The sequence below is a fragment of the Ornithorhynchus anatinus genome, chromosome 1 (genome assembly GCF_004115215.2).
Source record: "Ornithorhynchus anatinus isolate Pmale09 chromosome 1, mOrnAna1.pri.v4, whole genome shotgun sequence".
Classification (NCBI taxonomy): domain Eukaryota; kingdom Metazoa; phylum Chordata; class Mammalia; order Monotremata; family Ornithorhynchidae; genus Ornithorhynchus; species Ornithorhynchus anatinus.
The window spans coordinates 73,541,632-73,567,237 of NC_041728.1; the positions used below are offsets into that span (position 1 = coordinate 73,541,632).

A 25,606-nucleotide genomic window follows, 5' to 3' on the forward strand; every position below is an offset into this window, starting at 1 on the left:
TCTTTCCACTGAGCCACGTATGCTTTGGTATGGTGATGGTAAAAGAAAGTTGGATTTACATTTGTCTCAGAGGAGGAGACAGAGTAGATTAGCAACCCTAATCTTCAGAATTAGAAACCACAGACAAAGATCATTTGCAAAGATCTCTTGGGGTTCTAAAGGCTGATAAAAAGCCCAGAAAATAGGAATATTGTTTTTATTGCTGTGATAATGTCCATAACATTTATAGACTGTTTTCCTACAAAGGGAGAATTTGCAAAATGTCTGCAGAACTAATGCTTCCCCCCCATATGCACAAGCACAAGTGCACACAAGCACAAGTGCACACAAGCATAAGCGCACACAACCTATCACTAGCAAAATTTTAGAAAGACATTCATTCTTTTATAATCTTCTATAGAGTCCAGTTTATAATAATAATAATAATAATAATAATGGTTTTGTTAAGTACACACCGTGTGTCATGCACTGTACTAAACTCTGAGGTGGATACAAGCAAATTGGTTTGGACACAGTCCCTATTGCACGTGGTGGGGCTATTAGTCTCAATCCCCATTCTGCAGATGAGGTAACTGAGACCCAGAGAACTGAAGTGATTTGCCCAAGGCCACACAGCAGACAAGTGGCCAAGCCAGAATTAAAACCCATGACCTTCTGACTCCCAGACCCGTGCTCTATCCACTATACCATGCTGTTTCTACTGTCCCCAGAAATTTTGCAAACCCAATTTCACTTTTGTGCACATAGCCGTCCAAGGAATGTCTAATTATAAAGCCCAGAGGGATTTCTATTGATTCGATTAAAAGGTCAGCCAACATCTGAGGAGATAATTACCTTTTATGAATGAATGCACTTTATCTATTATGTGGAGACAATAACTACTTTGTTAATTATATCCAGTCATGAAGCAATTATTTAAAATAAATTTCAGATGAACAGCTCCTTTTTCTTTTAATCCCAGCTCCTCGTGAGCAGGAGTCATGTCTACCAACTCAATTATCTTGTACTTTCAAGCACTGAATTAAGTGCTCTGCACAGATTAGACGCTCAAAAAATACCACTGACTTAAATCCAAAGGAATGGAGTAGTTATATGCACTAACTTGGAGATGTGATATATTATAATGCTATGGCACCCAAAAAGTGTACTTATGTACTTATTTGGGGTAATTTATAAGGAATTACTTAAGAACCAGCATGGCCTAGTATGTAGAATCTGGGCCAGTGAGTCAGGGGGCCTGGGTTCTAATTCTGCCACTTGACTGTTGTGTGCTCTTGGGAAAGTCACTTAAATTCTCTGTGCCTCAATTACCCCATCTGTGAAATGGGGATTAATACTGTGAGCCCATGAGGGACTTAGATTGTGTTCAACCTGATTAGCTTGTACCTACCCCAGCACTTAGTTCAGTGTCTGGCACATAGTAAGCATTTAACAAATACCATTAAATATTATATTAATTTACCAAACTGTACAGTGTTACTATTAATTCCTATGAATTGAGTAGGATAAAGCAATGCCAATCAACAGGATTTTGAAAGCCAATGAACATCAATTTAATCAAGCCTACCTGCAGTCAACTTCTTCATGTAGTAAAAACAAAATACTACCAGTACTACCCTGCATGTCTGAATTCATTTTACCAGCTAAGAAAGTTACATAAATTTATTTTCTAATCCAATCAAAAGCTAAACTTAAAGTTAAATGCTACTGTAATCACAACTTCAGCTGGGATTCCTCTGCAGCACTCCTAAATACTGAATGAATGGGTTTAGCCACATTCGGGCAATTTGTAACATATTATTATATTCTGAATCTTAATGAAAGCCAAGGAATGTGATACTCTAATAAGATCATCATGAATTATATCCTGGTAAGAAGCTATGTAGAGTATCCACAAAAGCTGTAGAAAAGTCCAAATGGTATATGTGAATAACCGCTAGATAGATTCCAATTATGGTGAGGCTGCAATGATCCATCAGAAGAAAGAAAACTTTAGTTTTCAAATGGTTAATATATATTAACTCATACAGAATTTAGCATTATGAGCAAATTGACAACGATAAAATTATCTAGCATGCTTCTTCTATTGCATTTTTTCTTACAAATGTGTTGCTAACCAAAAATTGTTTTTCCTTTACCTATGCCTAAATATACTTGGTCCCCTCATGTGGGATAAGGGACAGTGTCCAATCAGATTATTTTTTAGTTACCTCAGCATTTAGATCAGTGCTATTGTTATTGCTATTGTTCTTGTCTGTCTGTGTCCCCCGATTAGACTGTAAGCCCGTCAAAGGACAGGGACTGTCTCTATCTGTTACCGATTTGTACATTCCAAGCGCTTAGTACAGTGCTCTGCACATAGTAAGCGCTCAATAAATACTATTGAGTGAATGAATGAATGCTAGGTACAATGTTCCATGAATGTTTTAAAAATGAAAAGGCATGTTTTCACTGAGACCCATTCACTCAGTACAGAAGCCTGTTTAGATAGAGACTACCATGCTACGGGCAGAAGTGACTTTGTGTATGCTCACAGTATCAGGAGAGGAAAATAAAATGAAAGTGTCTCCACATACACAACTCCCCAACTAATAGGAGAACTAGCTATTCACTATCAAAATAAGCTCAAAATGTGTAAACCAGACATTCAGATGAAAAAAAAAAAGTCAAGCCAGTTATTTTTAAAGTTGATTCCACAGATACTTACTTTTGGGCCTTGTAGTCCTGGTTTTCCTGGTGGACATACACAAGGCAATGGAGTAGAACCGACATCACTGGGGCCATTGAGGCACTGTGAAAACCAACCAATACAAGTGCACATCATACCAAGGGAGCCCAGTCAACTATGGCCACAGCCTTTGCATTGCTCTGCCATGATTACTGGACCATTAAAACACCCTCAGTGACTGAAATCAGGTTAATGTAACTGAAATTTGAAAAAGAAATGTCAAGGCTATTTTGAGAATTTAGCCAATTTAGTAAAGAAAAATTATAATTAACCCACGCAAGACTATTCATGATATCATAGAACAAAAATATGTGATTCCTGGCTTTTGTACAAGGACTGTGATCCAATTATATTATATTTTCCCCAACACTTTACACATAAGTGCTGTGTTAATACCTGTTCTACTTACAGTTAATGGAAGGGCATTTACAACGTAAGTTTAAATACTACCTTAAGTTGAGTGTGGGTAAAAATCTTCATTCAAGCCTACCTCTCCATTCTGAAAGACAAACAAATTTACATATTTAATTATGTTGGGGACGAATCTAGTGAATGAAACTTAAATCTAACTTCACCTTCCTAATTTAATTCAAAGTACTTTAGTTCTCCATATTTGCAAAAAAATTGCTAGAAGAGACAATGGTTGATGTATTTCTATTAAATAAATTTAGGACATTTAGGAAATTGATTTTGAGACAGTCTTAAAACAATTAGGCAAAATAGGTAAGAAGAATAATGACAATAGGAAGGATGACAATAAAAGGAAAGTAACCAAAATGTCTGATCTCCATCACTTCCTTTTCAATGAATCACTATGCAATATAATACCCTGATTCATTATATAAGTTTCTTTTGACAGTCATAGGATTGACAGTGATTACCAGTGTATAGAAAAAAAAAGGTACTTGGTAATGCCCAAGGCTTAACGAATGCCATTTAAAAAAATAAAAAAAAAGGATAAGGAGGTATCTTTACTTGGATCTTCTACTGAACTTTAGGAGGGCAATGTAGTTTTACTCCTATACTTTAGGCTTTCACTGTATCTTCTTAATATTTTGGCAAAATCCAGTCTTCCTTGATTTGGGTTATGGCACCATGCTGAGAAGCAGCATGGCGTAGTGGATAGAGCATGGGCCTGGGAGTCAGAAGGTCATAGGATCTAATCCCAGCTCTGCCATGTGTGTGCTGTGTGACCTTGGGTAAATAACTTCATTTCTCTGTGCTTCAGTTACCTCATCTGTAAAATAGGGATTGAGACTGGGAGCCCCATTTGGGACAGGGACTGTGTCCAACCTACTTTGCTTGTAATAATAATATATTTGTGAAGCACTTACGATGTGCCGAGCACTGTTCTAAGCACTGGGGTAGATACAGGGTAATCAGGTTGTCCCATGTGAGGCTCACAGTTAATCCCCAATTTTACAGATGAGGTAACTGAGGCACAGAGAAGTTAAGTGACTTGACCACAGTTACACAGCTGACAAGTGGCAGAGCCGGGATTCAAACTCATGACCTCTGACTCCCAAGCCCATGATCTTCCCACTGAGCCACGCTGCTTCTGCTTAGTATGGTACTTGTCACATAGTAAGCGTTTAACAAATGCCATCATTATTATTACCATCACCAACCAGGATGGCATGGAAATAGTCATTTTCCACTGCAGTCTCTCCTATTTCAGGAGGGACACACAACTTCTGTATGCATAAACCTCAAAAAAAAAAAAGGTTTAATCATGTGTAGTCCACTTTCCAAGTTGAAAACAATCACAGCTATATAATATACATTCTGGTCCCTCATGCCAACACTGTGGTTTTGATAAAAGTGAGGATAAAAACAAAAAGCTATAGAGTGACAAATCAGTCTCCATAAACATGATAAACCTAACAAAGAAAATTCTGCATCTAGCACATGTAAGGAGAATTTAGTGCATTCCCAGAAAGACTTCCTAGAACAATTTTATTTATATTTTGGCAAAAAAAAAACCAAAAACTGCTAGAATAGAGGTTAGTTAAATTTAGAAAATAAGGCATTCTGAGAGTATAAGAAAAATTGATTAACTCATTTTTATCACACTATGTTGCTGGTGTCACTTCAGTTCTTGACTCAAGAACAAACTTTACTGGTTTTCAACTCATATACAACTTTGATGTATCTCCTACAAAAAATTTGACTTTTATTTTTCAAACTAGAAATTCTAAAAATTACATTTTAGTTGAACAAATCTTCACTCCATTGTCTACTACAGCCTCCTCTGATTACATTTCACTAAATCACAGTGATTAAGCACAACCACATCATGGGATTCACAGAGTTATTTACCTGGTAGACAAAATCATCTAGGATATCTAAATCCTGTGGTGAGGGATAATTGACTTGTCTTTGCTTGGTACATTCCCCCTACTCCATCCACTTCCTAACAGTAGTCACTTGGCCCATGCAACACACAAGTGAGCTGTTAAAGTAACCACTAACAACATTTGAAAATAGTGAACATGATGAAGTCACATGCATTACATCCAGCACCTAGCACAGCACAAATAGCTCACATGCACCATTGTGTGGAATTACACCAAATTCACTCAAAACCTAAAGCATCTCTCGATACGGGCACCCCTGGTGCCCAAATTTTCTCCAGGACCACTGTGTTTCCTTCCAGATCTGTGAGAAGTCAGGCAGTGCTTCCAAGCTATGGGACCTGGTGGCTAGAAGCCCAGCAGAAAATAAAAATACAGGATACAACAAGTCCTGGTGAATATATATGTCCTCCTGGTCAGGATATCTGAAGGCAGTTCCAGCCCAAAATATCCAATCTCGATTTGCCCATTGAAACTATATGAAGTTCTACATTCCTAGACTCACCACCAAGACTCACTTGTCTTGTTGGTAGTAGACTTGGAAAAGTTTTCACTATTTTAAAAGGTATAAGATAAAATTCTACAGTTCTACATCCCTTGCCAAAGTACAACTAGAAGATCATACTAGTTTGAATCCATTTAATTATGGTTTAGGTTTTAAAGTATGCATGACTTTTCTTCCCTCTAGCTCAGCAAAAAAGTTAAAACCAAATACATTGACCTCTGTTCACTACTTTCTGGCTTCAGATTATTGCCTGAAAAATCTCAAACAATGCTCAAAAATAGGCCTGTGATACTCACAAATCCAGGAATTTCACAAGCTGTTTCTCGGTTGTTCTGTTCTGGGTCACAATAGATTCTCAATTTTTGGACATCAAACTATAATACAGAATATAGTACATTTAGTTCTGTTATAATATGTATTCTCATAACATGTTTTGGCTAGAACGCTAGACAACTATCACCCTACATGATGAGCCTTTTTAAATAATTTAAATAATTTAATTTTAAAAATGTAAATAAATTTTAAATTGAATTGAATAAGCTTTAAATCATAATATAACGATTTTAATAGCACTGCCGTACACACACTCAGTTGATTTTACTGAGAACTACTTTGTCATATAAAGTGAAAGCTGTACGTATTCATTTGTGTGAATCAAGGCAAGGATATTTGCTTGACATCTTTGTGCCAAAAACATAGCTGAAAGTTTTCAAAAAAAAAAAAACAAACTGTTAGATATATCAAATTTAACTCCTCTGCAGAACCAAATGCAAGTTAAATATGTAAACAACATAGTGGAATATCACGGATTTACCTGGACAGTTTCCTCTTTCCCAAAGTACTTTCCTATTTGTGTTTGCCCACTGATGTATATACCCAAAACTGGATGGAGTAACTTGCTTTCAATTGGTTGATCATCAATGTGCAAAGTTACATCATCTTCTGTGACTAATAGCCGAATTTGATGCCAGCCTCCATCAAAAAGTGTCTACAATAAAAAAGTTTTTGAAATACACTGATCATGCCCAATAAAAGAATATGATTGAAATATATATTTATATCAAGTCTACAAAATGGAGTTTCTAATGGGAACTGGTACTTAGCAAGTGTAACAGTGGAAGTATAATTTTGAATATTGGTTAATTATCAAAAATTCCAATGGATGTGTCAAGAGTTCCTTTCCAATCAACACCCTTTCTGCCAAGGTTTGTGGAGTGATCTACTCTGAGAAGCCAGAGGGAGAAGTGGCATGAGGGCCAATGAATGTCCAGCAGTTCCAGACTCCCCAGTCCAGTGTGCACAGCCACCCTCCTACCCAAGCTCCTTTGGACTGGCTCTCTTCAGCCATTATTCTCTCCTTCCTTTCTCCCCTTCATTAATCCCAAACAGTTACCTCTGCATCCACTGAATCTCCTGCCTTGGAGGTTTCCCAGTTATCCACCCTGCCCTGACAAATCACCATACTCCACCATCTGATGGGGTCATAGGATTAATTTCATTGAATGCTAAAGTCCAGAAAAGAAGTACCCAAGTTCTGACCTTAGGTTTTTCTAGAAGACATTACCACTCAACTTCAGTTTTAAACTATTTTCTCTACACCTCATTCTAAACGTTTTGCTAATCACAAAATGCAGGATATTTTGGAAACATATGTATAATTCATTTGCCATGGATTTAAAGTTCATGTTTCTTTGTGGCAAGAAGATCTAAAGTATAAGGTTTGAACCAATGATACAAATATGCTCTGGTGACTACTCCAGAGCACTGCCAAGGATATAGCCATTACCATTAATAATATCATTAACAGTACTTACCAAGCACTTACTGTGCACTTAAGGGACAAGGAAAACTAAGACATACTTCCTGACAGATAATGATGGCATATAATGAGAACAGGTAATTAAAGAGACCACCTTGTTCAGTGATTCAAAGTTCTGGGTCCCAGTAAGATTCATTTTTGTCTTGTCACCTATCCACTCAAGCTCCTATGTTTGATTTTGAAGGTAAGTGGAGGTGCTGTGTGTGTGGGAGGGGGAACAAGAGAAGAGAAAGGGAGGGCATATCAGATAAATCCTTGGAAGTGAAGGGTTAGCTTCTAAAAATTGTTGAAAATTCCCAATAGGAAACATCAATACTCTACCACAGATATTTAAAATACTCTCCAGTGGCATGTTTCAAAGGACATAAATCAACTCTACCCAATAAAAGTTAAGAACCTCACAAATAATTATCTTTCAATAAATATTCCAGAAGAACAGGAAGATTGTCTTTACCTTAACCCTTGGATCAGTAAAGGTGACGACCTGTGTTCCATTTATTATGCTGGTAGTAGTAAACAATAAAGTTTTATCTTCTCCATTTATGGTAACTGCTATCTGTGGTCTCCCATCAATAGTTAAAATTCTCCACAAATCCCACCTTTTCTTGACCTTAAACCTCTGAGTGGAGACAAATACATACGATGGAGGGAGACCTTCAGGAAAAACATTGCTAGAAAAAGAACCACATATAATGTTAGATTCACAAATATCAAAATACAGACATCTAAATGTGAAAGGGAAAATTCAAAATGCACACATTTCATACCTTGTAGCTTCTGATAAATCAAACTCTGATGTTACTTCATAAGCTTTTGTCTTAGTTGGTGAAACCTGAATTTGTTTTTTAACCTTTTTCCTCACACCTAATCCTAAAAGAATATCAAATCCCTTTTCATCACGGGCTGCCACTGGGATTCTTGTTGGACATACAGACTCTACAAAGCAATAAGGGACAGGGATAAATTTAGATATTCCACTTGTGAAAGTTTAATACACTTCCAAATGCATTTCTATCATATTTATGAAGTTCAGGAAGACAGCATGGGGATGGCAAGGATTTTTGAAATCAAGCCCTCAAAAATGTTAGCTTTTTGGAAAAAGACAAAAAAATGCATAAGCTATATTTCAGTGATACCATTTCTGCCAAGTATATTTTACGATCCCTTTTCTTTGATGATCATAAAAGTATATGGAACTTACAATTTATTCATGTTAATCACTCATGTGAAGTAATTTTCAAGCATAAATATGCTGCAGGTTCTCTAGTAAAATGATGAGTAATAATAATAATGATGATAATAACAATCCTGATAATTGTTAAGTTCTTATCATGCACCAAGGATTTTACTAAGCATTGGAGTTGGTGCAAGATAATCATGTCCCACATGGCTCAAGACTAAAAAGGAACAGGTATTGAATCCCCATTTTGCAGATGAGGAAACTGAGGAATAGAGTAGTTAAGTGACTTGCGCAAGATCACACGGAAAGCAAGTGGTAAAGTACTTAGAATTTAGGTCCTCTGACTCCCATCTATGCCCTTTCCACAAGGTCACACTGCTTGTCCAGAAAAGACAAAGATTTTTTGAATCTGCACATAGTTGGTACTTAAAGTTGAGAGCAAATTTTAGGAGTTTGTTTTCCCCCAGCCTTTTATATTAGTACTGGATAGACAATAATTTAAAGTGCTTGATGTAGTAAAGTGCATTCAGTAGGTGCTTAATAAATACCATTACTATTATTGAATGAAAATCTTCCTGAATAATAAATTAACTTTGGGGAAAAGGGAATACATTATGATCATGTTCACATTATTAGTCAAAGGAATGCATTATTAATTCAAAAATAAAATATTTACTAAGCACTTAAATGTTAACACATGTAGATTAATTCAGACAAGGTCCCTCCACCTAACTGGAGCTCCCAAGATTTGAACTGCAGGTGAAGTGATTCTTCCCAGCATGGTCCAGTCAGGGTTATTTCTGCTTAATCCAAATCCACAAGGGAGGAGCACTGTAAGGTGCTTCACTGATAAGCGTATATTGCTGACACTGCTGACATGAGAATTCCCTTTATGAAGAACTTAGGTGCATTTATATACAAACATATGAAAGGTATATGAGGATGTGGCTAAAACACCCATGAAACCACTAATTCATTCACATTAGATTCACTGGCAATTGCTTTCCCAAACACTATGGTGCCAGGACACTATTTTCACTGTTTTTGTTTCCTAAAATTCTGTTAGACTGGAATTACTCCATCTTTAGAACATCAAAGAAAAACTCCTCACCCTTGACTGTAAAGCACTCAATCACCTTGTCACCCTCCTAGCTCACCTAGCTACTCACCTACTACAACTCAGCCCACACACTTGTTCATCTAATATTAATCTTCTCACTGTACCTCAATCTTGTCTATCTCACCACCAACCTCTCACTCACATCCTATCTGTGGCCTGGAATGCCCTTCCTCCTCATGTTAATTTCTCTACCCCCCCTTCAAAGCCTTAATGAAGGCATTTTCTCCACCAAGAAGCCTTCCCTAACTAAGCCCTCCTTTTATTTTCCCCCACTCCCTTCTGCACCTTCCTGACTTGCTCCCTTCAATCTCCCTCCCATCCCCCCAGCACACACACATATATATCTGTGATTTATGTATGTTAATGTCTGTCTCCCCCTCTAGACTGTGAGTTTATTGTGGATAATATATCTGTTTGGTGTTGTACTCTCCCAAGCACTTAGTACAGTGCTTTTGCACTCAGTAAGCACTCCATAAATACAATTTAATGAATGAATGAACATTCATTCTCCCTTGGCAGCTAGGGTTACCCTACTGCAGCTACATTCTCATAAGTTCTCACAGGACAAAGTGACCACTTTCATTCATTTTTAGTCTTTGATTATTCTTGCATCTTTGAATGGGGAGTAGAGGTTCGTGAATGCAATAAGTTTTGGGTGCTGATCTTCAATCATGTTTACATTTTCATCAGCTTCTCCCACAGACCTATTATCAGTCCAAAGGACTGTGATCACAGTGCAAAATGGCTTATAATTATTTTTAATGGTATTTGTTAAGGCCTTACTATGTTCATTCATTCATTCATTCATTCAATAGTATTTATTGAGCGCTTACTATGTGCAGAGCACTGTACTAAGCGCTTGGGATGAACAAGTCGGCAACAGATAGAGACATGTGTCAAACACCGTTCCAAGAAATGGGGTAGATACAAGTTAATTAGGATGGACACTGTCCCTGTCCTACATGGGGCTCAAAGTAAGTAGAAGAGAGACCTAAGGCACTGAGAAGTTAAGTGACTGGCCCAGGATCACACAGCAAGCAACTGGCAGAGCCAGGATTAGAACCTAGATCCTCTGACTCCCAGGCCTGTGCTCTTTCCACTAGGCCATGCTGCTTTCCTATTTGCATCTTTTCTCATGTATGTGCCTCCAAAATGTAGTCATCAGTTTATAGTATTTTCTGTATGACTGTCTCAAAAACACTTGATGACACAGCCTGTCAAGTTGGAAGACATCCATGTTAATCTGAAACATTATGAGACCATGACAAGGAAGGTGGAAGCTGTTCTTCAAAATATACAAAATACACTGAACCAAACCTTCTACATCACCCTCCTTGGCTCTGTTAAGTAAAGGGAGAAGATTCAGAGGGGCCCACCTATAAAACTGAATGAGCCACATGGTTGAGGAGTTCACTTAGAATACTGGTGAACTTCTCTGAGAGGATATAGAAGTTTGCATCTTGCTAAAACATTAGGGATACACTACCAGAATAATTGCAGATGGAGGTTGGGCGTTCTGGGAGAGATGTGTCCATGGTGTCGCTATAGGTTGTAGACGACTCGACGGCATAAGACAACATGTGGTTACGGCTGTTCAGACTGCGGCCATGTCAGGAGCAAGCTTTGAATCTTAACTATGTTTGTTCTCTAGCTTAACCCAGTTGGACTGTGAAGCTTTCATTATGCACATTAATAAAAACCTGATATTGTTTTCTTCAGGGGTTCTTAGACAATTTTAATTATGAAGCATGAAATTCCCAGCAAATATGGCCACATCACCCCCAACACACTCAGGAGATAGTTTTTTGTGCTTCATAAACCCCAATTTCCCACCTGAACCCAGATGAATTGTCAAGTTTTCACTATGCACATTTTAAAACAAAAACCTGACTTGGGGAAGTATTGAATCAGACTTCTGTGCCAGCCTCCTGGCTAACAATAATCTTTAAGGAATTGGCAAAAAGCAGGATTGTGATACATAAATACACTGTTTCTTCGTGGAATCTTTCACTCAGACAAATATCCTTATTAGTTGCCAGATCCCTGATCTGTTGACTGAGTCAACTGATAGTTGGGAGGTCTACAAATCAGGGACTAAGTATTTCCATGCTTCCCTTTGCCTGCCTTGATTTGATGTTCATGGCTTATGCCTGGATCTGAGGCCACTGTAAAGTCAACGGGGTGCCTGATTAACACTATTCGTCAGCAACCTGTATAGTTGGGATTCAGCAAAAAATGGAGAGCAGTGAGCTACCATGGTAGTTTCTTCAATCAGCTCTCTCAGCTTTCTTCATGAAGATGACTGTAGCATCATATTAGTGTGGAAGAAAAGCCCAGGCAGATATTCATTAAATTCCTTCTTTGCTTATAGATTTCTCAAGGAAAGCTATCAGATCCAAGTGCTTTATACTCTTCATGGTTTTGTCTGAAGTATTAACTCTTGGAAGTTAGAACTAAGGTCCTGCTTCATCATTTCACTAGTCCTTATGTCACCTAGGGCTTCACCCTCAATAATGGAAAGTGTTTTTTGGAAAATTAAAGTTTGGTTAACATTTCCTCCTTATCACTGTTGAAAATAGAGCTACTTGTTCTCATCTTATTTAAAGTTAAGAGGATGAAGTGTTTTATCCTTTGATCAAAAAGGCTAATACAATTATTTTGCATTCAGCAGGTGCTACAGTGTGAAATTAAGGAATTAAGCTCTAGAAGTAGAATTTTTGCCATAGGATTTTTAGCAAGTAATCAACTAGAGAGGCCCTATTTCAACAGTCTTTCAGGACTTCAACAGCCAAAAGCATGATCTCACTGAACACTGGCAATATGCTTACTGCATTTAGACCTGTGTTGATTTTAATCCAACTGTCTCAACTAGCATGCATTTTTGCCAGACATGTAGCTGGCAGTTATCTACAATAGTAAGCAGAGAATTGCTGGAACATTCCTTCCAGCATTAATCAATGGGATATATGCCTAGCAAAGAGATCTAGAAACAGGTCATAAACTAGCCTTAAATGAAATTTGCACACACAGATAAAACAATCAAACCAGAATCATGCTATCTAATAAACAGTGGTGGTTTACTATTTCACAGAACCTAGGCTTAATTTCTGAGCAAAGTAACTACAATTGAAAAGAGAAGACCTAATTTCAAAAAAAGCATGCCTTCACAAAAACCACATCTATGCTACTGTGAATTTTACTAGAACACATGCTTTAATTACACATTTAGGCTAGATAACGTTTGAAGAATTAGGGGCTGTTCTGTGAAAAGCATTATATGGTGTTAGATATGTTTTTTTGCTTGTTCACAGGATCAGTATGTGATTATCAAGCAATGATATTAGATCTTACTGCATGCAGAGCACATTAGTAAGTGCTTGGGAAAGTACAATACAACAGAGTTGGTAGATGTGATTCCTGCTCACAAGGGGCTTACAGTCCACTAGAGCCAGACACTGAAATAGGTTAGGGATAAGGGAAATGGTAGAGCACTACAGCATGTGTTTCTATAACTGTAACATTCTTCAGAACCACAACCTCTGTGCTGCAGAACAACTGCCTAAACATGAAATGTTTTGATGTCAGCTATCTTATGGTAATTTATCTTATTCTGGAAGGATGAAAACTTAAAGGTTAAAAAAAACTTTCTGTTTGGAATTAGGTCAATGTCAGTACCAACACTGATTTTAAGAACAAAATATAACATTATTATATTTCTTTTGAAATTGAAATCTGAAAGTTAAAAATTGGGACACTGAAGCCGAAGTAATATATCTACTTATGCTAAATTGTGGAACCATCAAAATCTCCATACACCATTTCTCATCTTAGTAAAGTGTATATAAGTTTCCAAAAGAAAAATCGATAAACATTTACTTCTGTCAACACAAAGCATACCAAGAAATTCACATGTGTATGCATGCTAACATTGTAAATTCATCAAAAGTATCTGTCATCTATCAAAAGTACTTATTATACACTCAGTACTTACGGCATACCATCTTAGACAACTGAGGAACAAATAGAAAAGATAATGTGCCTGTCCTCCAGCAGTTTCAAATACAGAAGACAAGCAGAGATAAATCAAATGAACAATTGTTACAGGAGAAAAAAACAAAAGAAATAAAAAGCTAAATACACATAGCTGCATAGGAATGTAAACAAGGTGGCTGAGACTGAAATTAGAGAAAACATTTTTTTTTTTTTTTAGCAGAGTTTTAAGAAAGATGGGGAAAGTGGTTTGGTGACTATGAGACAAGGAGAGAGAGCTTATTCTACTGCTTGAAGAAAAGGTTAATTCAAAGCTTTAGAATACAGACTCCCAAAAAGGAGAGAAAACTTAAAAACCTATGTATATGTTTGATTTTGGCTAATTAAGCACCAACTACGTACCAGGCACTGTATAAAGCACTGAGATAGACATAAATTAATCAGGATGGACATAGCCCTTGTCTTATTTGGGGCTCACAGTCTTAATCCCATTTTAAAGATGTAATTGAGGCACAGAGAAGTGATTTACCCAAGGTCACACAACTGACAAGTGGCAGAGCTGGGATTAGAAAGGTCCTTCTGACTCTCTGGTCCTTGCTTTTCCCCCTACACCTTGCTGCTGCTTTTTGAAAGCAGTTAATTTTCCGATGTGTACTTCAAAGTTTTTCCAATTGCAGATTTTTTTTTTCTTAATTGGATAACAAACCTTTCTGACATTTAATTTTGAGTTTGGTTAGTCAGAATAGCTGATCCCCAGATTACTTTAGAGGCCCAGAGACCAATTCTCATATGACAAGAGACAACACAATTGATTTTGGCTTGAGCAAAGGCATCCCAATCAAGGGGAAAGGTGTTGATCAACTGAAACAGCTTATTGCTCACATGGAAGCTTGGCCATCTGTTGTACAATAAGAACAAGACCAGTTGTGACTTTACAAGTGGCAACTGGATTCAGTGGTCCTGCAGCCTGAAATATAAATCTCTGATGTGGCAATCAAGGAAAAGTGTATAATGATGGCATTTTTTTAAGTACTGTGTTCCAGGCACTATACTAAGCACTGGGGTAGATACAGGCAAATTGGGATGGACACAGTCTCTGTCCCACATGGGGCTCACAGTCTCAATATTACAGATTACAGATTAGGTAGCTGAGGCCCAGAAAGTGAAATGGCTTGCCCAAGGCCACACAGCAGGCAAGTGGCAGAGCTAGGATTAGAATTCATGACCTTCTGACTCCCAGGTCTGTGCTCTCTCCACTATGTCAAAATGCTTCTCTACACAAGTACTTTTGACAGATGGCAGGTACTGTTTATGAATTCACAAGGAATTGTAAACACTGAGGAGGGCCAAAGACTCAGAGATGGGACGCAGACAAAGCTGTTAGAGATGCTGCAAGCGAGGAGCATGAAAAAAAAAAGGATATCTGGCCAATGGAAGGTGAATGAGAGCAGTTTGTTACTAATTGAAGACAGAAAGTTTCTGGTGGGTTGATTTTGGCCAAAGAAGCCAGCAGAGGTTGGGATGCAGTTGACACCCATGCCCATTGCCCTTGCCAGTGGTTCAAAAATTTTAACTTCCTCTTCAAACTCCATCCCTACATTTCCCCCAGTGCTAGTGACTTGGCCACCTCCTTTAAGAAAATTGAAAACCATCAAGTGTGATCTCCCTAAAATCTTTCCTGCTCCTAACCTGTTCCTGCCTCCTCTGCCCCTTCTTCGACTCTCCCATCTTACCCAGTAGTGTCTCAAAAAGAGATCTTCTCCTGCCTTTTCTCAAAATCCACCCCTCCATCTGCACATCCTAGAGGAGCAGCATGGCGTAGTGGATAGAGCATGTGCCTGGGAATCAGACGTCATGAGTTCTAATCCCAGCTCCACCACATATTTTTTTCTTCTTTACCTGCCCTGTAAAGATAAACATCTGCCTGATAAGACTCTCCAACTGTGTCTAGATTTCATTATTCATGATGAAAAATATTCTCATGAGTATTGTTTCAATCAAATCATAAGACAAAGAATAATGGTGTTTTTTTTTGTTTTTTTACTAAGCAGGGCTCTCAGAGGAATAATAATTTGAAATAGCTGAAATTTATCCTAAGCATATCAGGATTATGCTACTTGTAACTCGTACTGGAAGCTCACGGGGCACAAACTTCTAGGACGGCATCATTCTCTTCCACTTAACATAAGAATAAAAAATAGTTTTAAGTAGAAACTGTGTTTAACAAGAACAGAAACACTGACTACCCAGACACCACAAGCAAGCCAAAAATAGTCTTCTCTAAAGCAACTACTTCCTGAGACACACTCAGACATCACAAAGCTGATACAAAATAACACTTCTCACTGCCAAAAAAAATCATAATTAAAGCCAAACTTTAATTACCCCTTTGCCTACACAAATGGGCTTGAAGCCAAATACCCTGGGAAGGAGCAAGCAGAAGCAGGGCTGAAAGAGAATAATCAAAGACTTCTAGATGTTATATATTGTTTTCCTCCCAGTCTCAAATTCCCTGGGTTTTCAATGTTCCTATTTTCTAGAGCCCACTTCCTCACCTAAGAGCCCATGCTGCTGATAAAATTGATCCTGTTAGAAGTTAAGAGTGGGAGGAGTCCAGAAAGAGGAGGATGGTGTAGCAGTCCCCACAAATTTTTTTCTCAAAATTTTTCCCTTAATTTCCTCCATGGCACAGAAAGAGGAGACTCTGGAAGCAAAGGACCATTGTCACCACTTGTCTCCTAGTCAGAGTAGTTAGGCTCTCTTTCTTGGGGCAGAAAGAAGGAAGGAGTATCAGAGTGAGCCTATCATAATGACAACCCAAAACACATCCATCAAGCCAATTCTAAGTAGGTATAAAACACATTTAACTACTCAATAAATAGATATACAAAACTATCACAATAAAAAGACAACTTGCAATAGCACTTCAAAATTATGACTAGCAGCATAAACATACTTATAGTTCTAGAATGACAAATACACAGTCCTGATAAATTAAGTCTCAGCTAAATTTAAAAAGAAAAATCTGTCTTTTATTGTTTAAATATTTTAAAAACAGTGCTTTCAAAATGTTCCTTTTGGCTATTTCTTCTAAACAAACACTAAGAGGCTTTAAAAAAAATAAACCTAAACAGATAGTTTGGCAGAAAAGTAGTGGAATTTTTACAAAAATGTATATATTCATCTTGGGCTTCTTCTCAAAGTTGAACAAAACACTACTCATTATAAACAAATGCTCTTCCCTCTTTAGGAGGGGCAGCAGAGCGTTAGAATATGGAATCTCAAAACACTGGGGAATGACGGATAAGAAATAATGAGCAATTGTTTTCTGATTCCTCTCTCCAAAGTTCTCTAATTGCATTATGTGAAAATAACAGTATGTGAAGCATTAACAGACCTATTTGCTGGCCAAAGCCTTTAGAGAACTTATAAAACAACTCTCTTGATAGTTTTGGGAATTTGTAGACATACTCTTTTGATAGGGACCTGAATTCTACATAATACAATAAACAAAGTCCTCTGAACTGTAAGGGCCTTGTAGGCATGGTTTTTGCTTACCAACTCTATTGTACTGTATGCTCCCAGATGCTTCGTACAGTACTTTGCACAGAGTAAGTGCTCAGAAAATACCCTTGATTCCCATATTGAAGTTTTATATTTTCAGGAGTCATTGATTTCTAAATATAACTGATCACATCTAAAATCAATCAATGGCATTTGACCCCTTAATATATACATAACAGTGTATTAAGTGCTTGGAAAAGAACAATGCAGTAGAGTTGGTGGATCCAATTCTTACCCACAAGTAGTTTAGTCCACAGGGGGAGGCAGGAGTATCAAAGTCCTCAATGGATCAAGTATATAGGCATTAAACATTATTTATGCATTCATTGAGCACTTATTGTGGGCAGAGTACTGTACTAAGCATTTGGGAGGGTACAATACAACACAGACACATTCCCTGCCCACAACAAGCATATGGTCTAGAAGGAGGGGGACAGACATTAATAAAAATAAATTACAGATATGTAAATAAGTGCTGTGGGATTGGGAAGGGGGTGAATAAAGGGAGCAAGTCAGGGCAACGCAGAAGGGAGTGGGAGAAGAGGAAAGGAGGGCTTAGTCAAGGAAGGCCTCTTGGAAGAGATGTGCCTTCAGGAAGGCTTTGAATGGGGAGAGAGTAATACAGTAGTCAGATACAAGGAGGGAGAGTGTTCCAGGGCAGAGGTAGGATGTGGGTGAGAGGTCAGCAGCACAATAGATGAGACTGAGGCACAGCGAGAGGTTAGCATTAGAGGAACTAAGTGTGCAGGCTGGGTGGTAGTAGGAGAGTAGCGAGATGAGGTAGGAAGGGACAAGGTGATTGCGTGCTTTAAAGCCAATGTTGGGGTGTTTATGTTTTAAGTGGAGTTGTAATAATAATAACTGTGGTATTTGTAATGTGCTTACTGTGTGCCAGGCACTAAGTGCTGGAGTGGATACATGCAAATCAGTCTGTCCCACATGGGGCTCACAGTCTCAATCCCTATTTTACAGATGAGGTAAACAAGGCACAGAGAAGTGAAGTGACTTGCCCAAGGTCACACAACAGACAAGTGGCGGAGCCAGTTTAAAACCCATGACCATCTGACTCCCAGGCTCATGCTCTAAAAACTACGCCAAGCTTCTTCTCAACCATTGGAGTTTCTTGAGGAGTGGGGAAATGTGGCCTGAACATTTTGGTAGAAAAATGATCCAGGCAGCAGAGTGAAGTGTGGACTGGAAAGGGGAGAGACAGGAGGCAGGAGGTTAGCAAGGAGGCTGATAGAGTAATCCAGGTGAGGTAGGATGAGTGACCAGCTCCAGCACTTGTCAGCTGTGTGACTTTGGGCAATCACTTAACTTCTCTGTGCCTCAGTTACCTCATCTGTAAAATGGGGATGGAGACTGAGTCCTCGTGGGTCACCCTGGTTACCTTGTATCACCCCAGTATGTAGAACAGTGCTCAAAACATAGTAAGCGTTTAACAAATACCATCATTATCATTATTATGGAGAGGAAAGGGAAGGTTTTAGCGATGCTGTGCAGATGGAAGACAGGATTTAATGATGGGTTGAATATATAGACTGAAAGAGAGAGACAGAGGAGTCGAGGATAACTCCAACGTTACGGCTTAGACAGGAAGGATGGTGGTGCTGTCTACAGTGTTGCACAAGTTACAAGGAGAACAGGGTTTGTGTGACAGATAAGAAGTTCAGCTTTAAACATATTAAGTTTGAGGTGATGGGAGGACATCCAAGTAAAGATGCCTTGAAGGCAGGAGGAAATGCCGACTGCAGAGTGGGAGAAAGGATCATGGCTGGAGATGTAGATTTGCCTCTCGACTGCATAGAGCTGGCAGTGAATGAATGAGTTCCCCAAGGGAATGGGTGTAGATGGAGAACAGAAGGGGACCCAGAACTGAACCCTGAGAGTCCCCATAGTTAGGGGGTAGAAGGCAAAAGAGGAGCCTGCGAAAGTCTGAGAATGAGCAGCCAGAAAGATAGGAGGATAACCAGAAGAGGAAAGTGTCAGTGAAGATGAGGTTGGATAATGTTTCCCCTAGAAGAGTGTGGTTGATAGTGTTAAAGATAGCTAAGGAGGTCGAGGATTAGGATTGAGTTGAGGATTAGGATGAAGCAGCATCTTCTAGTGGATAAAGCATAGGCCATGGAGTCAGAAGGCTTATGGGTTCTAATCCTAGCTCTACTTCTTGTCTGCTGGGTGACCTTGGGTAAGCACTTAACATCTCTGGGCCTCATTTCCTTCATCTGAAAATGGGCATTGAGACTAAGCCCTGTGTGAAACAGGGACTGTCGAACCCAATTACCTTGTAACTACCCTAGCACTTCGTGGCTCAGTGGAAAGAGCACGGGCTTTAGAGTCAGAGGTCATGGGTTCATATCCCGGCTCGGCCACTGATCAGCTGTGTGACTTTGGGCAAGTCACTTAACTTCTCTGTGCCTCAGTTACCTCATCTGTAAAATGGGGATTAAGACTGTGAGCCCCACGTGGGACCACCTGATTCCCGTGTCTACTCCAGCACTTAGAACAGTGCTTGGCACATAGTAAGCACTTAACAAATACCAACATCATTATTACTATTAACAATGTCTGGCACAAAGTAAGCATTAACAAATACCATAATTATTATTATTATTATTAGAGGTCTTTGGATTTGGGAGGAAGATCATTGGTGACCTTTGAGAGGATGGTTTCTGTGGAGTGAAGAGAACAGAAGCCAGATTGGGGGCGCTGGGGAGGAGGGTCAAGGAAAGAATTGGAAGAGAGGAACTTGAGGCAGTGGGTATAGATAACTTGCTCAAGGAGTTTGGAGAGGAATGGTAGAAGAGAGAGGGAGGGAGCCGTGGAATCAAGGAAGGGGTTTTGTTTAGGATAGGAGAGACATGGGCATGTTTGAAAGCAGTGGAGAAGAAACAGTTGAAGATGGCAGTTAGGGAGGAAGGAAGGGAGGGGAAAGTGTTTTGATAAGTTACAAAAGAGCCATATGTGCAAAGGGTCAGATGCACAGGTGGAGAGCTTGGGTTTTAAGAGCGGGCAGGAGATTTCCTCTAGCAATACTGCTGGGAAATACGGGAGAGCTTAAGAAGGGATGGGATGGGGGAGAGACTCGGGAGGGGCAGGGGAGACTTCAGGGAAGTCACTCTCAATAGGGTCAATTTTCTCAATAAAATAGGTGACCAGGTCATTAGGGGCAAAGGACGGGGGAGGCAGGGGAGATAGGAAGTTTGAGGAGGGAGTAAAACATCTGGAACAACTGGCAAGGGTGACAGAAATGGGTGTGAATAAGGATGGAGAAATAATTTTACCAGTCAGAGAAAAGGGCGGAGTCAAAGCACACAAGGATAAACTTGAAGTAGACAAAGTCAGCCTGATAACTACATTTCTGCCACCAGTGCTCAGCGACTCGTGCACAGGAGCAAAGGAGGCAGACTGTGAAGGTAATCCACAGCTGTGAGTTAGTGGTATGAGACTGACAAAGGAAGAAGGGAGTTGAGTTCAGTAGAGACAGTGGTGTTGAGAGCGTTAATTTGTTTATCAAGGGAATGTAGTTTGGGTATGGAAGCTAAATGGGGCATGATGAGTTAAGAAAATTGGATGGGGTCAAAATATCGGTGGTCTCTGTGGGGGAACAGCATAGATTTGTGGGGTGGAGATGTGTGTGGAAGAGAAGGCAGGTGAGAAGGTTCCGGATATAGAGATTGCAGAGCTGGTGAGGGTGGAGATGGTGCAGTGGCTAGAGATGATGAGATGGAGTGGTGTCCAAGTTAGTGAGTGGTTGAGGCGAGGTGGAGCAGGAGGTTACATTACTATAGCTAAGATCACAGACTGGAAATTCACTTGGTTCTGCCAAAATGTGTCTGCTTGTAACATTTTGGCTAAAGTGATGTTTGGGAATTAAGTAACTTTCAAACAAAAACATGAATTTTGAAAGAAACCATTTGTGCTGCATTCTACACTGGAAGTAACATGGCACAGGTTTTCCTGAATTAGGGGCTTTGCAAGAATGCAGTGACCAATGTTATAGGAAAGCAGGGTGTAAATAAATAATAAAATAATTAATAAAGCTTAATACCTTCTGAAAAAACAAAATTATCAAAATGCTAATGATGTAGAAAGTTCAACTTAACTTCCCCCCAAAAAAGCATTACTAAAATTTACCTTCACAAAGTTTCTGTTTTATCACTTCTCTTATTTTGGATATTGCAATATAATCTTCAACATAAAATACATAAGTATACGAGGGCTTGTTGGCGATTGCTCTGAGTTCTGCATCTTCAGTTTCTGAGCCAACACCAATGGCAAACATAGTTATTTTACTGTCTCGTGCTGCTTCTGCTGCATCTTTGACTTCATCTTGGGATTTGCCATCAGTAAGAACAACTGCTATTTTAGTTAGAAATCTCTGTGATTTTGCAAAAAGGTGGTCAAGAGCAAATTGAATAGCTTTCCCTGTTCTGGTATTTCCACCTAAATACTGGATGGATTCCATTGCTTGTATTAAATTCTCTAGAGAATCATGACTTCCTAGTGGGATTTCAAGAACAGGGTAATCACTGTACTGAACCACCCCAACCTGAATAAACTTTGGTCCTATATCAAAGTTCTTTGTTATATTAACAAGCCATTTTTTTACTATTTCAAAGTTTTCAGGTCCAACACTGTATGACCCATCTAGGATGAAAACCAAATCTGTTGGAGCAGTTCTGCAGCCTAGAAAAAGAAAACAAATATTAATACTGAGAACTTTCACTTTATGCCTCAAATAAAAAAATTGTACATATATATTCAACTAATTAGAATGCTTTGTATTACAATTAGGTTATTTGTTGTTTTTTTAAAAAAAGCAATGCTTTTTGAGGACATTAAAACTTCAGTTGTATATTTCATGGAATTATATAATCCACTCTACCGCATGCTCTCATTCAAGTCTAGTTATTAAATCTGACAAAGTCTAGCAATATTTAAGTCCATAATTAATAAAATATCTTACTTGATCTTATTTCACCATCTCCAGTTGATGTGTAATTATGAAGTGACAGAATCAAAAATGCCTGAAGTAACTTCATCTTATAAGCCACGTGCTTCATTTCTGAAGTTGTTGATCCTGCTTTTATCTGAAAACATGAAATTCAAAAAATGTTGAAATAGCCAAGTAAAGACTTTGTTTGCTCAACTAAAATGCAGAGTATAATTATATAACAAACATATCTTGACTCACGTATGCTCTTGCTTTATCACAATAGGAAATTACTGAAAATGGTAGCAGTTTTCCTTCAAGAGTAGAAGTCAGAAAATCCAACAATTGGAGTTACTTCAAAATCATGGAAGTCTTCCTGGAGATGGTGGGATTTTTTTTTTTTTTAAAGAAGGCTTTGGAGGAGGAGAGGATTGTGATTCAGATAATTTAGAGTATGGAGAGTGTTCCAAACTGGATGAATAGCATAAACTAGGATTTGGAGTCAAGACAGTTAAGAGCAAGGTACCAGCATGGCCTACTGGCAAGAGCACGGACTTGGGAGTCAGAGGATGTGGGTTCTAATGCCGGCTCTGCCACTTGTCTGCTGTGTGACCTTGAACAAGTCACTTAATTGATCTGTGACTCAGTTACTCCATCTGTAAAACGGGGATTAAGACTGTGAGCCCCAGCCACTCAATCTTATTTATTGATCATTTTTCTTTAAGCAGAGCACTGTACTAAGCAATGGGAAAAATACAACAGTAGACAGACACATTCCCTGCCCATGAGTTTAATGCCTGTAACATAAATTACAGATATATACATAAGCACTGTGGGGCTGGGAGAGGTGATGAACAAAAGCTGGTGGAGAGCACTGAAACCTATAGGATGGACTTTTGCTTGATATGGTGTAAAATGGCTAGTCAATGGAGATTTTTGAAGCATGTAGGGGCCATGTGCAGATTGTTTTTTCAGGAACATGAGCCAGACAGCAATGTGTAATCTTTACTGAAGCTGGAGGCTGGCAGACCAGTGAGGAAATGGATTCAGTGTTCTGTGTGTGATATGAGAACTTAAACCAAGACTGTTAGAGATGTGGGTCCAAGAAATCCCACTGGATTGTAAAAAAACTCCTTGAGGGCAGGGATTATGTCTACCAACTGCATTGAACTGTACTCTCCCAAAAGCTTAATACAGTGTTCTGTATGCAGTAAGTCTTAAATAAACACCAGTGATTGACTGATACTTTAGAGGAGGAACAGGCAGTATTTAGTAGTTGATGCCATGTGAAAGCTCAAGCTAGTTCAAAATACACCAAGATTTTAGGCTTCTGGTACAAGGAGGTTGATAGTTTTATCGATCGTGATAGAAAAGCTAGGAGGAGAAAGGTGTCACCCTAAACCAGAAAAGAGGAGGGTTTTTTTGTTTTGTTGTTTTTGTTTTTTTTTTTAAAAAAAAGCTTCATTGAATCTTGGAAAGCTGACTAAAGCCTCCTAAATGGGTGAAAGACTGGCCGAACATAGTCTGTTTCCACATATTTGGACTTCCAAAGCTTTGGGATATCTAATTTTAAAGAAATTGAATTTTACTGTTCCCTTAATTTCATTACCTATTCAGTTATGAGCAATCCAGCAGTAACATTAGCTCCTTTCTCTGAACTTGGTATCCAACTACCTCTTCAAAAATCCGTTCGGGTTCCTAGTGAGTGACCACAGATGTCTTCTCCAAAAGGCTTGATTATTTCAATTGTAAAATAGCCTATCCCTCATATTCTACATCTTTTCTATCATGCTGCTGACCCCTCATCCACATCCTGCCTCTGGTTTGGAACATCTTCCCCCTTCATATCCACCAGACGATCAAAAGGTGGACAATCCCCACCTTCAAAGCCTTATTAAAAGTGTATTTCCTTCAGGAGGCCTTCCCTGATTAACCTCTACTTTCCTCTACTCCTACTCCCTTATGGGTCACCCTTGAACTTGGATTTCTACACTTTCTTAGTGGGCAGGGATTGTTGCTGTTTATTGTTGTATTGTACTTTCCCAAGTGCTTAGTAAAGTTCTTAGCATACAGTAAGTGCTTAATAAATATGATTGAATTAATTCACCCCTACCTCAGCCCCACAGAATTTATGTACATATCTGTAATTTAATGTCTGTCTCCTTCTCTAGACTGTAGAGAAGCAGCATGGCTTGTTGGAAAGAGCACGGGTTTGGGAGTCAGATGTCGTGGTTTCTAATCCTGACTCCACTTATCAGCCATGTGACATTGAGCAAATCACTTAACTTCTCTGTGCTTCAGTTACTCATCTGTAAAATGGCGATTAAGATTCTGAGCCCCACATGGAACAACCTGATAACCTTGTATCTACCCCAGTGCTTAGTACAGTGCTTAATAAATACCACTGTCAACAGGAAGCATGTCTACTAACACTGTAATACTCCACTTGCCCAAGCATTAGTACAGTGCACTGTACACAGTAAGTGCTCAATGAATATGATTGATTAGCCAAAAGACTTTGGCTGATCAAAGTCTGTTCCCACAAACTTGGACTTTCCAAAGTTTTGGGATATCTAATTCATTTAGAAGAAAAATATTTTACTATTTCCTTAACTTCATTCTCTCTTCAGTTACAAGCAACCCAGTAGTAACATTAACCCCTTTCCCCACCACTTGGTGTCCAACCACCTTTCCAAAGATCAGTTCAAATTCCTAGAGAGTGACTGTAGGATACCTTCTCCAAGAAGATTATTTCAATTGTAAAATAGCCTAACTCACTCTAAAAACATTTCCAAACAAGCACTGTTGCTTCAGATTTATCATTTAAAGCCTACATTTTGCTTTTCCACCTTTGAAAAGCTCCTGGGCCATAGAACCAGGCCATCTGGAACAAATGTTTCTCTCCCCTTGGGCAATCAAGAGAATCCCCACCTACATTGCCAGGGAAGGGAGAAGATTTTCCAGCAGCAGAAACAGCAGTTCTGTAAATTTGAGAACACTGAGGCTTTAGCTGTTGGAATTACTGGTCTCAAGATAGGTCTTGCTTGAGGGGTAAGGAGCCAGAATCTCAGTGTTCTGGAGCTCTTTGGTGTTTATTGTTGTCCTTGTTATTGTGCTCATATTGTTTTGTCTTTGTGTGTTCATTCTCTTCTCATCCTGCTGCCAAACTCCTATTCTTAGTGTCAAGAACTGAGCCTTATTTTTCCCTTATGGTACTCTTCCCTAGCCCTTAGTAAAACGTTTTACACATAGTAGGCACTCAGTAAACATCACCAAATATTAATCGCAAGTCTGTTCTCCTCTGATGTAGGGGTTACATTTTTGCATGGGCCTAAGAGTCAGGGGACCTGGGATCTGATCCCTGCCCTTCCACTTGCCTTCAGGAAGTGATCTTGGGGAAATCACGTAAC

General features: G+C 38.9%; 1 protein-coding gene across 2 annotated transcripts in view; it reads right to left on the bottom strand.

Annotated features, from left to right (window-relative positions):
* Positions 1 to 22,350, bottom strand: part of COL21A1 (collagen type XXI alpha 1 chain) — a 111,508-nt gene extending 89,158 nt beyond the window's left edge. Inside the window, exons 1-8 of one of the 2 annotated variants that reach the window (XM_029074220.2) lie at positions 22,230 to 22,350; positions 21,398 to 21,949; positions 8,174 to 8,342; positions 7,861 to 8,077; positions 6,402 to 6,575; positions 5,884 to 5,961; positions 3,219 to 3,227; positions 2,708 to 2,791 (exon numbers count right to left, since the gene is read on the bottom strand). In XM_029074220.2, the coding sequence (XP_028930053.1) occupies positions 2,708 to 2,791; positions 3,219 to 3,227; positions 5,884 to 5,961; positions 6,402 to 6,575; positions 7,861 to 8,077; positions 8,174 to 8,342; positions 21,398 to 21,949; positions 22,230 to 22,326 (1,380 nt within the window). In that variant the 5' untranslated portion in view covers positions 22,327 to 22,350. Of the gene's footprint in view, positions 1 to 2,707; positions 2,792 to 3,218; positions 3,228 to 5,883; positions 5,964 to 6,401; positions 6,576 to 7,860; positions 8,078 to 8,173; positions 8,343 to 21,397; positions 21,950 to 22,229 lie in introns of those variants that run through there. The other variant, XM_029074226.2, reaches the window with a different exon arrangement.
* Positions 22,351 to 25,606: the final 3,256 nt, after the last annotated feature.